Source organism: Pelophylax lessonae (assembly GCF_965119305.1).
Source record: "Pelophylax lessonae genome assembly, chromosome: 2".
NCBI classification, from domain to species: Eukaryota; Metazoa; Chordata; class Amphibia; order Anura; family Ranidae; genus Pelophylax; species Pelophylax lessonae.
This window is the reverse complement of record NC_138769.1, coordinates 486,511,711-486,536,770: the sequence shown is the minus strand read 5'-3', so window position 1 is coordinate 486,536,770 and position 25,060 is coordinate 486,511,711. Positions and strand designations below refer to the sequence as shown.

Here is a 25,060-nt window from a genome sequence, read left to right as displayed (position 1 = left end):
AAAAACTATGAAAACTGATGCCGCTATATAAATCCTTATTATTAATAAAGAATTACAATATTAGATAGGGTCTCTCTTTGCTCTTAAATCATCTTTAGTTTCTCATGCCATAAAATTTCACATTCCGTATTGATTCTGGCCCTGGTTGGCATGATTGCATCAAATAATTTCAGTGTGTTTTCAACTGCACATTAATGATGCAAATCCCAAATTTTACCATATCGCAAGGTGTTATTTGGGATACAGATCCAAAAACTGGCCTACCGTCTTTGAGACTCAACAAAAATTGGAGCTCATCAAACTACATTTTTCTAGCTTTACATTTAGTTCTATCCAGGTTCAATAAGCCTGTGACTACTGCAGCCTCAACTTTCTGTTTTTTAATAACAGGAGTAGAACCTGATGTGGTCTGCAGCTGTGGCTCATCTGTCTTGAAGTTCATTGTGTTGTACATTCTAGATGCATATCTAAATGCATTACCTGAGTTACAGTAGACTTCATGTCAGCTTGAGATAAAAGTATAAAAGGTTGGAAAAAGGCGCTACCTGTGAAAATTATATTAAAATGGTTCTGTGTATATAAAATCACTTATATGCATAAAACGGATAAGAGATTCAATAGTGATATAAAGTGCAAAGGTGCTCGTGGAAAATAATAAATGGGTTTAGTTCTCACATTCCCCCAAAAAGTGCTCAGTGTATAAGGAATGATATACAGTGAACAAAAATGATGTACAGTGAACAATAATTTGAAACAGAGGTGCACAAGTTCTGATAAATATTTATTAAATATTGTATATTTTATGGTGCAGGTGATAAAGAAGGTATGGTGCAAAAATTAAATAGATAATTGATAAAAGTTCTGTATAAACATATATTCCTCTAAAATAATGAAAACAAATAGTGAGCAAATAAATTTAGGAAAGGGAGAGACTCTTTCCTGAAAAGTGCTGTGTGCAGTATCCGTGATAAACCAGGATATTCCAATAAGTGAAACTTATAAGGGAGTGTTTACACCAGTGTGGTCCACTAGGTGTCGCACTTCTTTCTATACAACCTGTCGGTATGAGGTATCAGTGGTATTAAACAGGTTGCTGAATCCAGGGGTCCCCTCTGTTTCTCTACGTTTGGAAGGAGATGATCAATCGATCTAAGTGCTCAAACAGAAGAGAAACCCCATAGTATGATGTGCAAGGCAATTAAACGCAAGTAGTTCTTACTCACTCTGTAGGCTGGTCAGGATCATGTCAGCTTGTTTATTCAGCTATGACCTCTCACCAACAAGGTGTTTCTGTCCACAGAAATGCTGCTCCCTGAATGTTTTTTTATTTTTCTTACCAGTCTGTCGACCTTTACACAGAAATCTTGAGACATCAGTAGTTGCAGAAATACTTAAACCAATCTTCCTGGATCTACTAACAATTACGGTATGGTCAAAATAACTGGGCTCACATTTTTCTCTATGATAGTTTTTATGTGAACATTAGTTGTAAACAATATCCTTGTAAAACAACCCTTTCAGTTTGAAATTGAAATGAAAGGCAAACATTTGTGTACAGATATAAAAAAAAAAACATTATAAATACCTGTTTCCCTTTTTTTTATATGTGATCACATTTCCTGTGTTCCCATTGTTTTATAGCTGCATAAGAGCTAGGGGGAGGAGACGGAACAGTACACTGATCTTCCCAGTGAAAGGCTGTGCAGTAGGGCCTGACGGGACAAATCTGATCATTGGAGGAGATGTCATTTCCAGCACAGCTAGGGAACTGACCAGGCTGTGCTCTCCTGCCCAGTGTGGCCAGTTTTTAACCTTTTCCCACCCAGCCAATGCATATAAACGGCCCAGTGGGAGCTTCCTCCTTCTGAGTGTCCTGCGTTCCTGTGTCCCTCGGACAAAACGCAACAACGCTCGGGAGGAAGGCTCTGTAATTTGCCCTCTCACAATCACAGCCATCATGTAATGTCAATACAGCCGTTGTAGCAGTGAATGGCTCTGCTTTTCTTCACACAGTAAGGAGAAAGAGAATGGATCTCTGCTGCCAGCTGGTGATCAGTGAGTATTGAGCGGTTTTACTACTTTTTACTCACTGATCACCCTGCTAATGACCCCAACATAGTGTCCCCAACACAGTGAAAACTCATGTCGCACATCTGTCCCAGTAAAATAATCTGTTACAGTAAACATCTGGCGCATCTGTCCGTGATCATCTGGCGCATCTGTCCGTGATCATCTGGCGCATCTGTCCGTGATCATCTGGCGCATCTGTCCGTGATCATCTGGCGCATCTGTCCGTGATCATCTGGCGCATCTGTCCGTGATTATCTGGTGCATCTGTCCGTGATCATCTGGCGCATCTGTCTGTGATCATTTGCCGCATATGTCTGCGATCATCTGCCACATCTGTCCGTGATCATCTGCCACATATGTTCTTGATCATCTGCCACATCTGTCTATGATAATCTGGCACATCTGTCTGTGATCATCTGGCACATCTATCCATGATCATCTGGCACATCTGTCCATTATGTGGCACATCTGTCTGTGATCATCTTGCGCACATCTGGTGCACATCATCTGCCAGTGATCATCTGCCACACCTGTATGAAATCATCTGCCACACCTGTCTGTAATCATCTGCCACATCTATCCGTAATCATCTGGCGCACATCACCTGCCACATCTTTTCGTGATCATCTGCCACATCTGTCTATGATCATCTGCCACATCTGTCTATGATCATCTGCCACATCTGTCTGTGATCTGCCACATCTGTCCATGATCTGCCACATCTGTCTGTGATCTGCACATCTGTCTGTGATCATCTGCCTCATCCGTCCGTGTTTTGCCTCATCTGTCCCAGTGAACGACTGCCACATCCCAGTGATCAACATCTGTCACAGGGCTTTCAAAAATGTTATGGGTACTCTGGAAATTAAATGTGTAATTTATGCCTTTAGAACACATGATGGTGCTACTTGGATGTTGGGCCTCTGTATGTGGCCAAGCTGTGGAAAAATCTCACACATGGGGTATATACTACTTAGGACAAGTAGCAGAATATATTTTGGGGTGTAGATTTTGCTATGTATATGCTATGTGTTAGAAATATCTTATAAATTGACAAATTTGTGTAAAAAAAAAACACAGAATGTTTTAATTTTCTTTCCACATTTTCCAAAAACATGTGGAAAAAAATGACATGTTCAAAAGACTCATTATGCCTCATAGAATATACATTGGGTGTTTTCTTTCCAAAATGGGGTCATTTTGTGGGTAATTCTATTGCCCTGGTGCTCAAGGGCCTTCACAAATGTGATAGGTACTCAGGAAATGAAATGTGTAATTTATGCCTTTACAACGCCTGATGGTGATACTTGGGTGTTGGGCCTCTGTATGTGGCCAGGCTGTGAAAAAGTCTCACACGTGGTATTGCCATACTCATAAGGAGTAGCAGAATATATTTTGGGGTGTAATTGCAAGTTTATCTATGCCATTTGTAAGAAATAACTTGTTAATATGACAATTTTGTGGCAAAAAAATCTCCATTACCCAAACTATTGTGGGCAAAGAATTGCAACTTCAAAAAACTCACTGTGCTTCTTACTAAATACATTGGACTGTCCTCTTTACAAAAAGGGGTAATTTGGGGGGTATTTGTACTGTCCTGACATTTTAGGGCCTCAAGAAATTAGATAGGTAGTAAGTACATCAGGATTGATCAATTTTCAGTGATACGTAGCCTAGCTTGTAGACTCTATAACTTTCACGCAAACCTATTATCATACACTTATCAGAATTATTTTTACTAAAGACATGTAGACGAGTACATTGTGGCTTAAATGTATGATGAAATTGGATTTTATTGGATTTCTTTTAAAACAGAAAGTAGAAAATATTGTTTTTTTTTTCCAAATTTTCGCTTTTTTTTTCGTTTATATTGCAAAAAAGTAAAAAAGTGGTGAATAAATACCACCACAAGAAAGCTCTATTTGTGTGAACAAAATAATAAAAATTTCATTTGGGTACAGTGTAGCATGACTGAGTAATTGTCATTCAAAGTGCGAGAGCACTGAAAGCTGAAAATTGGTCTGGGAATGAAGGAGGTGAAAGTGCCCTGTATTGAGATGGTTAATAGGAAAGCAGAGGGCCTGGCAGAAATACCAGGAATTTCACACAAATAAAGCAAAAAAAAGAAAACAGGATACTTTTTCATACAAGTACATGTTACAGCAGGCACATTTCAAGGATTAGGAATGTTGGGGTAACAAACACTTTAATTGACTTGTACCCACATGATTGTATTCATTTGTAATTCAAACTATGTGTACAGTTAAAAACAAATTGTACTTTACCTCTGTTTTGTATTAGCTGACGTAGTTAAAGTTTTGGATGGGGTGTACTCACTTTTGTGAGATACTGTATATCAAATATATCATAATATTGAATTCCCCATTACTTTTTAAACTGGAGACACTGGAAACAACAGTGATGGTGTCCCTCACTGATGGGACACAGATATCAATATACAGTAAATCTGACAGAGGTGCTAACGTTTTCACATTCTATCAAAAACAAAACAGGTTGTGCCTTTACATACACTTTATCATAAGTCAAGTGTTTATCTAAGTCAAGTGCTTACTGCTGGAGCTGCCGAATTATTTGTATGAGCTTGTTTTTGCTAGTGTAGGAATCTGCTGTCCTCTACCAACTGAGTTTGTAAATACCTGTTTAAAATAATATGTATGCACTTCATCCCCCTGTTTGTTGGCTTTGAAACCCCAGAAGGAGAAAGTGGGGAGAGAGCAAATGTTCCAGTCACATGTCCTGTCCATGCTGTTAAACCTCAAGCCAGAAAGGACTATTATGCAAATATTCATATGGTCTAATAGTTTAACTGCAGTTACTGATTGCATATCTAAATCCTTGTGACAGAGTACCTCTGCCCTGTCCTTATTATGTCACATGCTCAGTGCCAGATAGCTAGGTCTGTGCTACTGTATGTGTAGGGGTCATCTTCTATTATATTGGTAGGTGAACCTGTTTATTGCAGTATGGTTTATATGCAGCTCCTGTTATTCTAGTTAACACTGTGTCTTCTGGTCTTGGATTCCATAGCTTAGTTTTTTGGATAACCAGCATAAGCTAGAGCCAGGGTAGGCGTCCTGTGGAGTCATAGTCAAGATCAGAGGGTTAGAGGTGTGGTCGCATGTCAGATTAGAAACTATTAATGAGGGACTAAAGCACAGGGCAGATAGTATGAATCTGACTTCAAGTGCCACACCACAGGTTCTGCTGGTGAGAAGCTCTGTTCCAGGCTGGTTGGACAACAGTTGGGAGGATTCCCAGTGCCCACTGATCTTCAGGACTCTGTCACAAAGACAGGCTTCATCATCCTCAGGGGCCCCTGTAATTTGACTTTGCTTCAACATTTATCTGGAGGTATCTCTTTATTAATTACTGTCAATATATATATATATATATATATACAGTATATATTTATATATATATTTATATATTTATATATACTGTATATACACACGATTGCATGTGCACAATTCCACCAGGACTCTTATCATGTCTTTTGCTGATAATACCTGTTATATAAAGTATGTAAATTAAATAACCTCTTCTTATATAAAGTTTGAATTATTTCTATAATAGTGTGCATCTATGTACTTATGATTAATGTTATTTGCTGGTTGCAGTAGTTATTTTGCTCTCAAATACTTTATTTAGGTTTCTGATTAATTTTCCAGGAAGGGAGGTTCTGTTCTGGGTGGAAGCACTGCCAACTTTATTATCAAACCCACTCTTCCACCTAATAAAGGTTCTGGTTCTCTTATTTAACTACAGGTTTAGTGCAATATCCTGCTTGGGGAGGGCCGTTTCCCATAGCCCTCTAAAAGAGGACTACACTAGCTAATGCTGCAGCTCTGAACTTTGTCTTCTTAATTCAATAAAAATTTACCGAATGCAAATGCAGTGGTTGCTCACTCTTTCTAAATGTTTCTCTAATATGGGTATTTTCTCCATTATTTGTGGTAAACAGTGATAAACTTTGTTTTAGGCTAACATCTGTGTCAAGCCCACATGTCATCTCACAGTTCAGTTGTTACTAAATTGTACGTTTCTGTAAACAGCAAATTGCTACTCAGAAAAGTGGAATTTGTCTTAGCCTTTAGGGTAATGTCACACTTGCAATTCTGTCACATGTGAGACCCTGCCAGCAACAGAATTGCTTAAAAACACTCACTAACTTTAAATACCACCTCCTCACTGCCAAAAATGCTTTAAATTGAAAAATGCCAGAGAAAATGCAATGCCTCTTGTGGGCGTGACACATGCATGCAGTTGAGAGATTCACTACCCACATGTGTCCTTCAAAGTGATCTTGATACCGGTGAGTTTCTGCAAGTGTGACATTACGTTAGGTATACATATTTTTAGGTTGTTGTTTTTTTACATAGGTAGGCTGAGTGTAATCTTACCTCCACAAATCTTTCCTTCTAGGTCTTCACACTGTCGATCATCACATTCACAATGCTTTCCATAGACCCTGCTATCTCCAGGTGGGAAACAAGTACACTGGCCACACTCACACTTTCCTATAGAATAAAATATACACAATATTGTTACGCTAAATAACATAGAATATCAGTTCTGCAGGTTTTTTGATTTCACCACAGCACATTATTTTGTTCTGTTTTGTAGCTTGGAACTGTTAATACATTCTGGGTTCTGTCTTTGAAGTGCCTAGTAGTATCAAATTGGTCTCCACAGGGAAAATTTTCTGTTTTTACTGTGTCAGTTCTTTTCCATACATAATAATAAAAAAAAGTACAGTGCATTTTCAGTGATTCCATCATTTTAGTAAATATGTTATTATTATACAGGATTTATATAGTACCAGAATCCCAAAGGAAAGGGATATCTATGGCATGAAACACTAAGGCTGATTTGAGTATAAAGGGAGGCCCTTTACAGTATTATCATTATATAGGATTTTTATAGCGCCAAGAGATTGCACCATGCTTTAGAAATAAAGGAAGACATTACAGCTACAATACAATGCAAGGTAAGTGGGCTAGGTGGGCCCTGCACATGACAGTTTACAATCTATAAGGGAGGGGCAACTTATACAAAAGGTGGTAACTCTGTGGGAATGAGTCGATAATGAAAGTAAAAGTTAAATTTTTAAGTAGAGGATCTGGTAGGCTTCCCTAAAGAGAAGAATTTGCAGGGATCGCCTAAAGGTGGACAGAGTTGGAGAGATTGGAATAAGGAATTCCAGAGGATGTGGGAGACTCTAGCCACTTGAAGACCAGGCATTTTTCTGACACCTTTTGTTTACAAGTAAAAAAAAGTATTTTTTGCTGGAAAATGAATTATTTAAAAAAAAAATGTTTAAAGTGCCCCTGTCCCCCCCGTGCTCACGCCCAAAGGTGAACACATGCATTGGTCCCGCATTCGATTGCACCACACAGGAGATATTGCCGTGAACGAGAGCAATAATTCTAGCACCAGACCTCCTCTGTAACTCTGAACTGATATAATTTTAAAGTGTGACATGTTAGGTATCTATTTACTCGGCATAAAACCATCTTTTATATTTTACTAAAAATTGGGTATTATATTACATTTGTGTTCATTAAAATGTATTAAAGTGTATTTTGTTCAAACAAATTTCGTTAAAATATGCTGCGCAAATAAAATACCATGTAGGGCATAAAACATTGCAAAACCCACCAATTTATTTTCTAGAGCCTCTGCTAATATATACACACACATATATATATATATATATATATATATATATATATATATATATATATATATATACATACACACACACACACACACACACACACACACACACACACATACAGATACATATACATATATATAATGTTTGGGGGTTCTGTTTAAAAATATCACTTAATCCCTTGTGACAGAAAAGGATATCTATTAGACCCCAGATGTCTCCTCTGCACTTACAAGCATCTGATCACATCAAGATTGTAGTGTTCAGATGCTTTACCAATTTAAAGATGGCACTGTTTACATCCAGAAAACCAGAAGTGACTGAACTGCTTGTCCCTTCCAGTTTCCTATACAACAGATGTCGGGACCTTCCGGTCCTCCATGAGCTCTGTGGTAAGCCAAGAGAGCCCGGAGAGAGCTCCCTGCTTTGCCGGGAGAAAAAGAAATGGCTTATCGCTGCTGTCTGTAGAGAGGCCTGTGTTGTTTACCAACACAGAGCTCTTGTCAGGAATCAGCACAGAAGATGACCAGATATATGTAGTTACACTAAGAAACAGGGACCAGACCATGTATGTATATTTTTAAAGTGAGATTTATTTACAGTGAAACAAAATACATTTACATACCAGCAAACAGTAAACATGAACAAACCCCAGAGACAAAATACCTTATTAACCTAATAGAGACCTAACAACTAACTATATACAAAATATATACAAAATGAGGTGCATGGGTAACAAGGAATACCAGTGATGCCAGGAAGGGGGGACTCAAGACTGGGTACAGGAACCAGGAACAGGAGTAAGCAGCAGGGTACAGGATGCTAGCTCAGGAGCGGGATAATCAGGCATAAGGATCTGGCAGCAACAATGCAATCCAGATTCTGATTAAGATTCAGAATACTTTATTGATCCCAAAGCTAAATCATTGACAAATCAAGACCCTGTGGGAGAGTGAAACACGTTGACGTAATTTCCACAATCGAGTTGTAACAACGCCACTTCCGGGTGCCGTGGTTACGGCGTTCGCAGAAGCTTATTACGGTTTACATGCTATTTTACTGCTACCATTTTGTAAATATGTTTTTAGTACGCCAATAAACTGCAACCCTACGGGGTTGCCTTTGACAACATCTATGATGATGAAACGCGTCAAGCACGTATTACGCACGTAAGCACGCTTCCACCGCAGCCATATTTGTTTATCCATGCTGTTTCTCATACAAACTACATGTGAGTACCTGTCTTTTTATTCATAATAAACAATCATTTGGAATGTATTACACTATCGGATCCCCCTTTATTTCTTTGTGAGGTGTTTTGGAGAAGTTGGGGACTTTTCTCTAAACCGGAAGGTATATTTCGTTTCTATCTAATGTGATGAGCGATCGCACAATGATGACCAGACACAGGATACTTGCCTCATGCTTTATTGACCTTTCATTAATTTGAGGGTCGACCTCGTTTGGTAAGAGTACCCTTGCTGTTCCTTACGGTGGTGGATCATCATTCTTCTGTGGGAACAGCTTCCTGTCATCACCTCTTCTCATTATTATTTTTAGAGACTGCATATATTTTTAGAGACTGCATTTATTCCTACTAGTGATTTCTACCATCTATGTGCATATCACTCACAAGGACTTTTTCATCTCAGGGATTGTTGCCATTTATATTTATTTTATTTTGTTTTTAATGCATTCATTCATGTATTAATATTGTTCATCATTTGGCGCTGCACTATTTTTTCTATATGTACTGTGGATCTGGTTTCCTTTTGTGCTGGCTGCCATCATTATTTATTTTTGAGTTATTGAATCTTGTTAGATATTTTCTTGCTATTCATATACTCTCAATTTAAACATCTTGTTCACATTTGTGACTAGCGTGGCTTTTTTCTTTCTATTCAACCCTACGGTACTTCACTATTGGCTCCTTCTCTTTGTTCCGCACTTGAGGATTACTGGAACATCTTAGAGACTACTGGAGAGTTCTTGATCCATTAATTGTGACCCATCAGTCCTATTTAAGCCTCGGTTCACATTTATGCGATGCGGGAAGGCTGCTAATCCGCAGCCTGTTCCCGCGTCGCACACGCACCCCCGGCAGTTCACACTGCCATATGCGATACGCTGGGGGTGTCAATGTAATGTTAACGACACCCCCAGTTTGATCGCATATCGCAGTGCGATCGTGCAGTTCGCACAGGATCGGATCGCACAAGTGTGAACCGCTGTGCGATCCGATCCTGATGCGGCTGCAAAAAAGGGTCCCTGTGCATGTTTGGTGCGGCTGCGGTGCGAATTTAGCCATACAGCCTCGGTTCACATTTATGCGATGCGGGAAGGCTGCGAATCCGCAGCCTGTTCCCGCATCGCACACGCACCCCCGGCAGTTCACACTGCCATATGCGATACGCTGGGGGTGTCAATGTAATCTTAACGACACCCCCAGTTTGATCGCATATCGCAGTGCGATCGTGCAGTTCGCACAGGATCGGATCACACAAGTGTGAACCGCTGTGCGATCCGATCCTGATGCGGCTGCCAAAAAGGGTCCCTGTGCGTGTTTGGTGCGGCTGCGGTGCGAATTTAGCCATACAAACTGTATGGCTAAACTCGCACCGCACAGCCGATCGCATGTAATGTCGGAGCAGTGCGCTCCAACATTACATGCGAACCCCGCACACGCACAAGTGTGAACCGGGGCTGAATCAAGCTTGTTTGACTCCCAAACTGAAAAGCTTGGGGTTCATTGTTTCTGGTAAGGAGGAACACAAAAGGGGTGTGTGTCACATCATGGAATGGATTTTTGTGGAGCACTTAAGCACTTCTAAAAAGATTGAAGCACAAGAGCACTTTAAATTAATTATACCACTTTATTTGGACTGTTATATATATGTTTATATGATGCTAGCGCTGTTTTATTTCTTTCATGTTAATAAGTGATTCACGATTGGTGCACAGCTGCTGCTAATTATTTTCTTTTTTTCACTTTTACCATAGCGTGAGTATTTATTTTTATATATGCCAGATCTTGAAGTTTTCAATTCACAGAACTCTGTGAATGAATGACACAACCAGGCGGGCAGAGCCCCACAGGACCGTGTTCTCTACCAGATTCTGGCAGAGAGGTGGTGGGAGAAGATCCCTCATTGCCTGTGACATTGAGAAGCTGGGGAGGAGCAGGGACCGGTGGATATGTTACATGTTACACCTATACCCTTTGTTGGACCATCCATTGCGTATTAGCTTTGGAAATTAAGAGCATTGGTTTTCAAGATTCACTTCCCTTTGACTTCAATGAGATCCTTCAAAATTTGTAAACTTATGGCTGTGTTTGCTGAAGGTACATACAAATCACTCCCAAGCAGATTTGGAAAGGGTAAAGTGTTAAAAGGATTTAGTTTTATATCACACTCACTGGTTTCATCTGTTTGCTAGGGTTGTAGCAGCTGGAGCCTAATTCAGTGTTTAGTGTTTAAGGAGCAAGTGTGTCCAGAGAAGATCAGAGCAAGCTGTTTTAGACAAAAATGGCTAAGTCAGAGCAGGGCAGGGGTGAGATTTTGCCACAGAGGGAGTCCATAGTAGAATAGATAAGGAGGGGTAAGGGATTGAATTAGGGAGAGCAAAAAACGGACATGATTGTGATCAGAAAGGGGGAAAGTGGTTTTGGAGAGGCTGCGAGGAGTGTAGAGGTGGGTGAATACAATGTCATAGGTATTGCCATAAGAGTGGGTAGCAGTGTGTGCCCATTTTATTAGGTCCAAAGGTGAGTTTAGGTAGAGCAGTTGAGAGGTAGGAGGGATGATAGAATTAACAGGGATGTTAAGGTCACCTATATTGGGTATTTCATAGTAGGGTAACTGGCAGATAGAGAAGTCATCAATCAACTGGTCCAGCAAAAACAAATACATTGAGATTTCAAAGAGAGTTATAGTGAGGAAGGTTTAGGAAAAACTTGTGGGGATGGAAAGATTCCTTCCTTTCAACCGCTAGGTCTGGGTGAGTGAGGTCAATACAGCAAAGAATGGCTGGGGAGGCTGATTTAGTGATGGCAAGGAAATTACCAGTGTTAGAGAAAAGAGAACATGGACAGAGGCAAGCTTGTTACAGACAGAGCAGGAGTTCCAGAGGGCACATGAGAATGAAGTCAAAAACAGAACTAAAAAAATGGGGGTACTATACAAGTATATTTGTAATTGAAGGTACCATATTCTAAACATTAGATTAATGAAACTCCATACAAATGAAGCTACAGGACTTTAAAGGTACTAGGTCACAAACAAATTATATCAGAGAGTTCGCAATTTGTATTCTTTCATTTAAAAATTCATGATAAAATGTGTTACATGCTGTTCATTATACATACAGTACATATTCAAAGTACAAGAATATTAACCTCAAAGACATTCCGGCCCATCAAGGGACGAGACCGATAAATAAGACTCCCATAAGCGAGTGGCAGCTCAACAGATCTAACATAACCAACAGACTTGGGACAAATACAGATTAATATTTCCCAGGTCAATTTGCTAACCAGTTTGCTTACCAACCAAATTAACCTGTCTAACAGTTTGCATGTGCTTCCACTGTGGAGACTCTCTTAAATTTACAAGAGTTAGGACTGCAGGTAATACAGGGTGCCATGGAGTAGCCCTGCAGCTTACACATGCATTTGCAAATGTATGCTAACTAAACCCCTGTTTTGACGCAAACTGTTAGACAGGTTAATTTGGTTTGTAACCAAACTGGTTAGCAAATTGAACTGGGAAATATCTATCTGTTTTTGTCTCATGTGCGTTGCCCTTCCATGTGTTCTTTGCTATGAAGGCCAGTTATAGCTGGGGGCAGAGGCCATTTTCTTTGATAACCAAAAGACTGCCAGAAGTAGATTTCTTTTTTTAACTTTGTATCATTATGTTTATTGGTTGATTGCTGTTCTGGAGACAACTATCCCTCCACCCTTTCCTAAAGAAGCGGGCACTGACCCGAGAAACAAGTTGAAGCTTGAATTGTACATTTATAATGAAGTATTGGGAAATCCTGGAGTGAAATACTGTACTTTGAATATTGATGTATAATGAACAACATGTAACACATATTTTATTCTTGATTTTTAAATGGAAGAATTCAAATTGTGAATTTTTTTTTATTATTAGTTTGTGACCTGGTACATTTAAAGTCCTTAACTTATTCTGTATGGTTAGAGAGTTTAATAAATAGAAATTTGAGTGAGTGGATTGTGGCTGTTGCTAGAGAAAGGAGGATTCTGGGTGTAGGAGTGAAAGGTAACTGAAGGTCGAGATTTGGGTAAATATCCCCAGAAGTTAGAAGAAGCAGGAGAGTGAGGAAAGTAACATGAGAGTGAAATTTATATGCTCATACATGCCCCAGTGTCCTGGAAGTTATGTTAGTAAGTGGGTTCAGAATAAGCAGGAGGTGATGAGTGTAGTATTAGGGAGATGGCAGGATTGAGGATAATATATATAGTGAGGGTGATATATATAGGCTGTGGGGTGGAAAAGAGTGGTAGAGGTGTGAGAATTTAAGGAGAGAAGACACTATTCTGAAAAGAGCTGGATGGGGAAAATACAAGTTCACTTACATAACTGTATAGAATTGAGCAATGTTGTTTGTGGAATCTTTCTTGTTTCTGCCTTAGTTTACCTGAAGTGTTAAACGGTCATTAGTACGCTTTTGTGGAAATAAAAATGGCAGAAGTACTTGAATTAAAGTAATTTTTGTTTAAATTTAATTTTTACATGCTTGCTTTTCCATATTCTTGGGATTGCATTAAATGTAAAAATTGGTAAATTGGCCATTAAAGTGGTTCTAAAGCCTTAAGTTTTTTTACTGGAATGCATTCAGGTAAAATAAATGTCTGTGCTGCAGAAGCCCCCCAGCTCCCCCACCTTTTTTTACCTGAGCATGATCCAATCCAGCGATGTGCATGAGAGCAGCATCTCTGGACCCTGTCTCCCTCCTCGTTGGGCAGATTGATAGCTATGGCAGCCATTGGCTTCCTGGAACTAAGGAGCGGGGGATGGGGCCAAGTCGCCCATTCTGTGTCAATAGACGTAGATTGGGTGGCTCAGGAGTGAGCAAGTGGCTTTCCCTAGAGGCACTCACCGAAGAGGAGGGGCCTAGATCGCCGGAAAGGGACCCCAGAAAAGCACATTGGACAGAGCAGTCAAGGCTTCATTCACACTTGTACAACTCCAAAGTTGTTCAGACTTTGGATTGGTGCAACTTGAATACAACTTTGGCTTTGACCAGTGATAATGGACAACTGTTGCAAGTTGCTTTGTATAACATTCAGGTATAATTTTTATGCAACTTCTGAAGGTTAACATTGAAGTCTATGGCCCTCAAGTTGCATGAAAGTTGGACCAAAGTTGTGCATGAACTACTTCGAAGTTGCTGCATTTTTAAGTCACCATATATGAATGGGTATCATTGGAAAACATAGGGAAAGACTTATCATGCAACTTTGATGTCCACAGTTGCATGACAAGTCGCACAAGTGTGAATGGAGCCTAAGTATGACATGTTTTTTATTTTAACAACCAAAACAAAGGTTTAATATCACTTTAATGGGGAGCTCTCATTGCATTTACTCTTTCTCTTAACGACTGTTAAGACAAAATACCAGCAAACCAAGGAGGCCATTTGATGTGAGTTAGCTAATGCCCAGACTTGCATTGTGAGGAGCAGCAGTAAAACACAACTCATCTGTAGCATTGCAAAGCAGGAAGCAGAGCCTGCCAACGTTTTAAATAAATATGACTGCCCACATGTACAAATTTTATCATAAACTATAGATGGGTATTTATAAACATGAACATACACTAGTAAGATTTTTTACATCAAGCTTACTGTCCATCCTTTATATGTTTCTCTAAAAGAAAAAACATTAAAACAAGAATATCATTTCCCTTTCAAAATGCATTCAGTAAAAATACTTTTCTTATGGGCTGTCTGATGATCATTAAGTTTAATACTTCCATCATCCATTAGTTGTAACCTCTCATCGACTCTTACACAATGTATTAACTATGTGATATTTTTCAATTTTCTATCCTGAATGTGATTGAGGGCAAGCTCACAGGAATGATTGTCATTTGTTTTTAGATAAAATGCACTGGGAGTCTTTTCTTGTTGAAAGGTTATCAGCTCAGCACAGCAATAAATGGGGTTCACTCATCACACAAGCCCTGTGTGGTGTAAACATCAGATTCTGAACATAGCATTCAGAGGGAAAATTGCAACTGCTTTAACTTTCTACTCTATATAAATGTATTGTATTCTTATCTGCTATTTGGGTATATCAGCTTTTACATCCTTTTACATCCTATTATCATACTGTATAAAAAAATCACATATGAATATTTTACATGGTACATGATAATTACTGATCTCATTTTAAAAATAAGGTCATTTAGCTTAATTTTAACCATAAATTCCCAAGAACCTACCTCAGTACTAGAATGCTGTCTCTGATCCAATGCCACTGGTGCTGTGGGACACTTCTAGTATATTTCATACTGAGGTTATGTCCTTGACACACTGGGAGAGTAGAATCAATGATCATGCTTATAGACTGTACCAGGGGGATCCTTGTCGTGCTACAGGCATTGGAGCTGTTAAAGCAAGGTCTGACGTCACTTCAAGACAATAGGGAGATTTGGGATTCTAAAAATAAACTTAGAAATAGTTTTTTTTTTTTACATACGCTACTGAATAAGGATAATGTACTTAACAATACTGAATTCTGGACAGGGCTGGAAAGGTAGAGTATTACCGGCACTGCATATAAACGAATGCACAGCATGTATAAATATAAGAAGTAAAGCAATATTTAACTCTGCAAGAGGCATATCACTATACTTAACACTGGCAATTCAAAAAAAAAATGTAAGAGTGTACAAGTTTAAAAGCTTAATTTATAAAGAATAAAATATTTGTTATAGTTAAGTATTTTCCAAACCAATCATTACCCTTTTCTTTGCAATACTAAAAAGAGAAGTACAGCCAAAGCTTGTTAGGCTAGACTCCTCCTATGGATCACAGCACTGCCATTTGTTCTGCACTCCTGCGACACGTTTTCAGCAGACAGCGGGCTAACATCTGCTATCTGCTGATATCACAGAGACGGTCCAGGCTCGGCCAAAATCGTGACAATGGATTTGGGATCCGCCTACAAGCCTGGACTGAGCCACTGAGAGCCTGAGCCGGCTGCTTCCACAGCTCAGTGCTCAAGTGAGCGAGGAGGGGGCAGAGCAGAGAGCCCGTGACTGACAGCTCTCTGCTCGGGGAACTGTGAGAACTGAGCGATTGGCTGTGTTAGATCGCTTGGTTCTCAGTGTTAGGGGACAGATGCTGCATCTACCTAGGTAAGTATGATTCTGAAAAAAAGTAATCTCATACATCTCTTTTAATATAGAATGTATTATCCTTTTTTTTATTACATCTAGTGTCTGTGACATCCCAGTTATATCTTGCTGACTGACAGCACAGCTTACATGGGTCAGAATATGATATGTTATCATTGCATCAAAGAATATGGAACAGCATAGTGGCTAAGTAGTTAGCATTTCTGCCTGGCAGCACCATAGTCATTGGTTCCAGTCCCAACCACTGCACTACCTGCACCGAGTTTACATGTTCTCCCTGTGCCTGCATGCATCCTCCGGGTACACCAGTTTCCTCCCGCACTCTAAAGCCATGCTGGTAGGTTAACTGGCTCCTGTCTAAATTGGCCCTAGTATGTGTATGTATGATTTGAGTTAGGGACCTTAGATTGTAAACTGTTTGAGGGCAGGAGCACTGCACTGTGTAAATTGATTGTGCTTAAAAAGTATATGTAGTGAATAAATAATATTAATTTTTTGTCTGGTTCAGATCAACTGATCATGGTGGGAAGAAATGGCCATACACAGGAGCAATAATTCATATATACCCAAATGAGTGGATTGCAGTAAAAGCCATGGAGTTATATTAACAGTATGTTTGTTTTCGCAAAAATGGCTAGGTTATGTGGACATTTTATTTACAGCTTGTGCTTCGTAGTTAATTAAGGTGTATCTATAGACATTTCTTTTTTTTTCATTTTCATTTTCATTTTCTTGTTTATTGAAAGAAAGTGTGTCGAATAACTTTAAATAGCAGTGAGTTATTTCATCCAATGGAAAAAGAACATCAATAATAGGCAGGATGTAGAACATAATGATAAAAGGAAACATTCCCACATACAAAGAAGGGGGGGGGGGAAGAAGGGGACACAGGAAAAAAAAAAAGGTAAGGAGGAAAGGACGGGATAATAAGGAATGAATGTAGGGTAGGGGAGAAGGAGGGAATAAAAATGGAAAATAAGGAAGATGGTACAGGGAGAACTAGTCCGCCAACTGCCCATCTATAGTCATTGATGCCTACCTCATAAAACAGCTTTACAGTTTGTTCATTTTTCTTTTTAGCTTTGAATAGATCAGGAAAGCATTTGATTTTCTTTTGGGTATCGCTCCAGTTAGAGGCTTTCACATCATGACTGGTAAAAAGGTTGCCCCAGGACCAGAAGTGAGGGGAAATCTCTCCAACAATAACAGACAGAAGTAAAATGCTTTTATTTATTCTTTAAAGCTGTTTATACCCAATTTTCTTTTTGTTTTTTTTGTTCAATAGATTCTTCCATTAACAACAAACAAGGTGGATAAAGGAAACCACCCACCAGGGGATTGCGTTCTGACAGCGGCACCCACTGCAGCCCCTGATCGAGGAAAATTTTGCAACATGCTCCTTTTAAAGAAGTTGATAAAACAATTAGACTTTAGCCACACACTGATCAAATTTCAGATCAGTGTATGGTGACGCTTTAGTTAAGCAGGCGAAGGCTGGAATCTCTGTCAGCTTTTTATTGTTGTCTTTTTCCTTGTTGCAAATTTTCCTTTACTTCTTGTCGGGTAAAACATTGTCTATGAAACAGAAAGCAAGGAGAAATCTCTTTAACGGAGCCCTAAATAAAAAAAAAAAAAAAAAGGTTCTAAACTTTTCCCATTCTAATTAAAACTGAAAAAAAAAAAAAAAGTTTTAGGTATAGATACCAGCTTGCCGACTGTTTCCCGTAGGAGTACAGTGGCAGAGTATCTGCTGGATCACGTATCTAGTACATAAAACAAGCACTTATGGGTTGTGTAATTAGACACAGCACAAACCAATAAGTGGGTGTCGGCCAATGATTGACTGCTGGCACCCGCTGATCAGCAAAGAGGATGACAGGACAGAGCTCTGTGAATTTAAATAATGCAGAGCTCTGTCCTGTCAGCAGCGATGTGGCAGTTTTCATTTTCCTGCACCAGCACATCTCTTAGTAAAAACAACATTCCCCATCCACTTTCATAATTCATATTCATGATGCTACTGGGGAATTAATATTCTCCCCCAATAATATAAGGCAAACGTTTAACGAATTTTACCATTCTTTATATAACATACCGTCAATGTTGGAAGCAGATAAACGGTCCTATATTATGAAGACTGCTCTTCCAATTTTGGAAGGAGTTTTGGTAGGGAAACTTAAATCACCTATTACAGTAGAAGAGGTGACGAGAGCTATTTCAACCACCCCTCCTGGAAAAAGTCCAGGCCCAGACGGTTTTACCCCTACATTTTTTAAGGTTTTTTCTCCTTTTCTTGTTCCCTTCATGACTAAAATGTTTAATTCTCTTTCAGAAGATGTTTCTTTCGCTCCCCAGACGTTGGAGGCTCACATATCTCTTATCCCAAAACCCGATAAAGATCCATCTTTCCGTGCAAATTACCGCCCCATATCTTTGATTGGGGTTGATCTTAAAATCTTTGCCAGAGTATTAGCAAATAGGCTGCAGCCTGTTATGCCCGGGTTGATCCATCTGGATCAGGTGGGCTTTGTTGGGGGTCGGGAGGTAAGAGATAATACTTTGAAGACCCTTCTTCTGATGGACTATGCACGTTCCCACAATATCCCGATGTGCCTTCTTACGGTGGATGCTGAAAGGCATTTGACTGGGTGGATTGGCAATTTCTCAGGTTGACTTTGCAACAGATTGGGTTGGGACCACATATATTATCCCGGATTATGTTTTTGTATTCCTCCACTTATGCGAGAATTCAAATTAATGGTTCCTTATCTCCTTCATTTAAGATTCCTAATGCGACACGACAGGGGTGCCACCTCTCTCCTCTTCTGTATGTACTGACAATGGAGCATTTAGCTGTAGCTCTATGGAACAATCCCTCTATATATGGGGTGACAACTGGCCCTATTCATTCTAAATTGGCTCTTTATGCAGATGACCCATTGCTGTTTGTTACTCGCCCCCATAACTCACTATCTGCAATTATACAGTAGTTTGAGGAGTTTGGGAGAATGAGTAACTTTAAAGTAAATTTTACCAAATCTGAAATTCTAAATGTGTCTTTATCTGTAAGTACCCTACAGCAGCTTTCGTCTTCTTTTCCATTCAAGACAAATTCTACTTTGGTTCGTTATTTAGGGATTACTCTCCCTACTAAGGCATCTGAGCTCTTTGCTGTACATTTTGAGCCTCTACTCTGTAAAACTCAAAACAGAGTTGTCGTCCTGTTCTATTAAAAGACTTTCCTGGTTTGGAAGGATGAACGTTTTAAAGACGGATGTTCTTCAAATGCTTTTTATACTTGTTTCAGATGATCCCCATTTATATTCCATATGCATACTTAATTAAACTTCGTTGATTGTTCTCTCGGTTCATTTGAAACTCAAGTCGTCCTAGATTATGATATGAGATGCTGTCCCTTCCAAAAGATAAAGGGGGGTGCTGGAGCACCTGACCCTTCTCTTTATCACAGAGCGGCAGTATTGACATGAATAGTGGATTGGTTCCATGGCTTGTCGTCTAAGCTGTGGGTTCAAATCAAAACCCCTTTGATTTATGTGCCGCGCCTTGGGTGCCAGCAACTCATCGAGGAAAATTATCTTTACTTGCTGGACTGACGTGCCAGACTTTACGGATCTGGGACAATGTGGTAGAATTTGGTTCAATCTCTAAGATCCAGGGACTGATGTCCCCGTTCTTTGGGACCCCAGAATTTCTGGTGGCTGTTGCAAGTACATGTTTTGGTCCATGGAATAAGAAGGGCCATTTGGCCCAACTTCTACAAGCAGATCCTACATTATTACTGACTGACTCTTCAACTCAAGAATCCTGTCAAAATATGACAGCCTGGATGTGGAGGCGACAAATGTCTTCATATTTATGTCATTTTTCCTCTCTGGCAGATGTACAAGGAGAACCATCAGAATTTGAGGGTATGCTTCTGCATACGGACCCTCCTAGGCATGTACTCTCTTCTTTATATGGGTTACTGATTAAGGCCTTTCGTCCGGAATTCCCGTCCTACACTAGGGTGTGGGAACGGGAACTTTGGCATGCTATTTCCCCTTTGGACTGGCATAAGTGCTTTGTTCTAACCCATGGACTCTCTGTAGATATTAGGATTCAAGAAAGGGGGTTTCATCTACTAACCAGATGGTATCGTCCGGCCACTATCAGATACATAGATTCTACATTGTCTGATACATGTTGGAGATGCTCTTCGGATAGGGGCACAATGCTACATATATGGTGGCATTGCCCCCAAGTCCAGAAGTTATGGAAAATGTTTTTGCTTTGTAACTTAGATTGTAAGCTCCTTGAGGGCAGGGACTGATGTGAATGTGCAATGTAGATGTAAAGCGCTGTGTAAATTGACAGCACTATATAAGAACCTAAAATAAATAAATAAATATTGTTGGTTGACAGAGACTACAGTGACTCCTTCCCCTGAGATAGTTCTGTTATGGTTGATACCGGGATCTCTCAGGTTGGTTAAGTCAGATATCCTGCGCCATTTTTTGGCAGCTATGAGAAATGTGATCCCCAGATATTGGAGACAATTACACCTGCCCTCTTTGGTGGAGTGGGCAGTGGAGGTGGATAAAATTAAAACTTTGGAACGTCTACTTGCGCAAGAACTTGGTGATTTGAAACGTTTCGGGAACACTTGGTCCTTATGGTCTGAGTTACGGGATTCGGCAGAGTTTGTTGATTGGACCTCTGATATATCCATCGAGGGTGGACCACAGTAATAGCGGGGTGCGTACTTGTTGTGTTATTTTGTGTTTTTGGTGTTTTTTTGTGTTCTTTCCTATACATTTCCCTTTTTTCCTTTTTTTTTTTCTCTTTGTTTTTCCTCCTGATCATTTAAAAGTGTTTACATCAAGTCAGTAAGGCAACTAAGGTATTCTGTAGTATTGATCTTGTAAATCTGGCTTAAGTGATCTATTCAGAGGAGCATTCCTGAATCCTGAATCATATTTATGATAAGAGATGGCCTTACTAACAATATATTAAGGTTTTGTATGCTGAATTATTCTTTGAAGTTACAGTGTTTGTTGGATATTGAACGTTTGGTATCTACACTCCTACCATAAAATGTTCTATATCAGGTTAATTGGTATTAAGTAAGATGATTTTTGAGAGAGTCTTTGTCCTTCCTTTTCTTTTTGTATACTTGTATTTTCTAAATAAATTAATAAAATAAGATTGAAACAAAAACAACACACAGTGAATGCACCAAGAACTGTTGGCTCCATTCACACTGCCGCGACTTGTCAGGTGACTTGTCAGCCTGACAAGTCGCGGTCCGTCGCAGTCCATGCACTGCTACAGGACCCGTTCTAATAGGAGCGACACAAGTCGCTCCGACTTAGAAAAAGGGTCCTGTACTACTTCGGTGCGACCTCGGAGCGACTTGCATTGACTTAAATTATGTGAAGTCCGTGCAAGTCGCGCCGAAGTCGTGGTGCATGGGACTTCACAAGTCGTCCCCGAAGTAGTACAGAGTCGTGCCGCTGCAGTGTGAATGCGGGCTAAGGCACACATTTAACCCTTTTTATCACCCTACTGTACTAATGACAACCAGTGTCATTAGTACAGTGACAGTATATAGAGTGCTTTGCGAAAGTATTCGGCCCCCTTGAACTTTTCAACCTTTTGCCACATTTCAGGCTTCAAACATAAAGATATAAAACTGAATCCAATCGAGAATCTGTGGAAAGAACTGAAAACTGCTGTTCACAAACGCTCTCCATCCAACCTCACTGAGCTCGAGCTGTTTTGCAAGGAGGAATGGGCAAAAATTTCAGTCTCTCGATGTGCAAAACTGATAGAGACATACCCCAAGCGACTTACAGCTGTAATCGCAGCAAAGTATTAACTTAAGGGAGCTGAATAATTTTGCACGCCCAATTTTTCTGTTTTTTATTCGTTAACAAAGTTTGAAATATCCAATAAAGTTCCACTCATGATTGTGTCCCACTTGTTGTTGATTCTTCACAAAAAATTACAGTTTTATATCTTAATGTTTGAAGCCTGAAATGTGGCAAAAGGTCGAAAAGTTCAAGGGGGCCAAATACTTTTGCAAAGCACTGTATTTTTAGCACTGATCACTGTTGTGGTGTCACTGGTTACCATAAAGTGTCAGTTAGTGTCAGATTGCTCGCCATTTTATCACAGTCCTGCTATAAGTCGCTGATCACCGCTATTACAAGTACTTAAAAAAATGTAATAAATATAAATTCCAGTATATATATATATATATATATATATATATATATATATATATATATATATATATATATATATATATACTGTACCATAATTTGTATATGCTACAATTTCACACAAACCAATAACTATACACTTACTGGGATTTTTTTTTTTTTTTTACCAAAAATATGTAGCAGAATACATATTAGCCTAAATTTATGAAGAAATTAAACTTTTTAAATGTTTTTATTGCATATGTTTTATAGCAGAAAGTAAAAAATATTGTTTGTTTATTTCCAAAATTTTCAATCTTTTTTTCATTTATAGTGCAAAAAAATGAAAAACCCAGTGTTGATCAAATACCACACCAAAAGATAGCTCTATTTGTAAGAAAAAAATGTCTCTTAGATTGTAAGCTCTAAGGAGCAGGGCCCTCTGATTCCTACTGTATTATTTTGTATTGTAGTTGTACTTTCTACCCTCAAGTTGTAAAGGGCTGCGCAAACTGTTGGTGCTATATAAATCCTGTTTAATAATTATAATGATAAGTTAAAGTAATGTAGTACCAAAAAGCAAAAAACTGCCTTGTTATGAAGGGAGGGAGGGGGGTTAAATCTTCCGGAGGTCAAGTGGTTAAGAAGGTAAGCAAATCCTACCATGTGTAACAGACTTCTACGTTTCAAAGGAACCATCATGTAAATAATTTTGTAGAAAAAGAACACAACAAAATACCACTGCATAGTCACTAGATGACATACATTTCCAATAGAATGATCTGCTAATACAACTGGCAACACATGGTGCAGTCTAATTGTACAGTACAATCTCCTTTAAATGTACTAAGCACTAGGCAGGCGGAGGATTTAAGTATTTGGATACAATCTAAATAGTTTGTTTGTACTGCATGCATGTTGGTAATCTAAAGAAACAGAGATTGTAGGGACATTGTTGTGGACAACTTTACAGAATGGACAAAATCTCTACTAGATATTAATAATGCTGGCCACACACATCAATACTGCATCTTTTATCTAGGTTCCTTATAGTTTTTCTATTTTTAGTTGTTGTCTGGAATGCTTTTGTGTTCTTTTTCAGTATGATATACAGTAACGTGTTTTTATTAATACTGGAAATGACGAATGCTTTCAGTACATCTTTATGCAATACATTATTCTGAATATTGTGAAAGATCAAAGTGAAAAGAAACGTAGGATATACATACCATATATTCACATAAGCTACAAACTGACCAAAATGCCAACATTTTTTAACAGGCCTGATCACTTAATTTCAATTCTCTGGTTTCCAAATTGACTGAAAAAAGGCATCCACTACCTGATTGATTATTTTTTTTTATACAAATGAAATGGAAAATGATCAATTATTGAACAATTAGATTGAGATGTACAGTATGTGGATGCCAGGGAGAGTCAACATACTTGGTTACATGGTTCGTTTAAAACGCTTATGCTTTTTTTTTTATCAGAAACAATTTTATTTTGTACTAGAATCTAAAGTGAGTAAAGCAATAATTTAGATTAGAAAGTCTACAATAACAAACACATTTAACAACAAAGAAACACACTCAAAAGAGAGAGAGAGACACACCCGGAAGCTATGTGCTTGCATGCTCTATCTTTCCTTTTGATTTTTATCAGATTTCTGCTAGACATAAATTGAAATTCCTAAATATGAGGGATAGAAAAAATTGAGCATCATTACACAGAGCACTATAGGTTAACTTAAGGAGACAGTACAATTGTAGCAGCCTACCTTGATGCTGGCTTTGTCTGACTTAAATCCCTATCAGAGCCATTCAATAATTGACAATTTACTACAATGAGAATACACATGTAAGTGTGTATACTTCATCTTGAAATATGGAGTTCTTTAAAGTGGTTGTTGTAAACCTCACACATGAAATATGAACAAAGCTGCTGCAGAAATTGCGGGAAACATGGCACTTTACACCACATTCTCTGGGAATACCTACATTTGACTACACTATGGACAGAGGTAGCATCCCTGATAGAGAAACTCACTAACACCTCTTGTACTCTTGCACCTGCATTTGCATTATTACATATAGGGATCGATAAGATCCCCAAACGCCACCGCACTATTCCCATCCATATCTTGATAGCCACCAAATTGCTGCTCACATGCAGATGGAAATCTGATGAACGAAAATCCATTGACGAAGTGATAGCACTGGTACATACCCATGGATCCTATCCACACAAGGTAGGACTCCTCAATGCAATAGTATTTTGTCCTCATGGTTTGATTGGTATTCCCAACGTTCTCTTTTATCTGTTGGTGTTTTGCCTTAACTTGCTGAATTAACTGTTTATTTTGCTTTCGCTTGACATATCTCGGCGGTGACCCCATTAGGGGTGCCTGGACCGAGGACGTCACTTCCATTCCTGAAATGACCATATACTTACCTCTTGCTCCCATGCTAGGTAAGGTGACTGTATCCAATTTCGTCTTGTACTTCTAAATGTTGCTGTCCACACCTATGTTATGTATTTGTTTCTCCGACAAAGTATTACTGTGGTAATTTAAACAAGTTATCTGTTATGCTATGTTAAGATCTGTGACTTGGTTACTTATCTCTATGTTATTATCTCAAAAAAATTGTGAATAAAAACTTTTGAAACAAAATATGAACAAAGCATATCCCTCTTTTCTG

The 25,060-nt window shown here is 39.0% G+C and overlaps 1 protein-coding gene across 1 annotated transcript in view; it reads right to left on the bottom strand.

Moving 5' to 3' along the window:
• ITGBL1 (integrin subunit beta like 1) overlaps positions 1 to 25,060 on the bottom strand; it is a 414,064-nt gene that overhangs the window by 58,841 nt on the left and 330,163 nt on the right. The window contains exon 8 of the mRNA XM_082245389.1: positions 6,492 to 6,608. Coding sequence (XP_082101515.1) covers positions 6,492 to 6,608 — 117 coding nt within the window. The remainder of the gene's footprint in view (positions 1 to 6,491; positions 6,609 to 25,060) is intronic.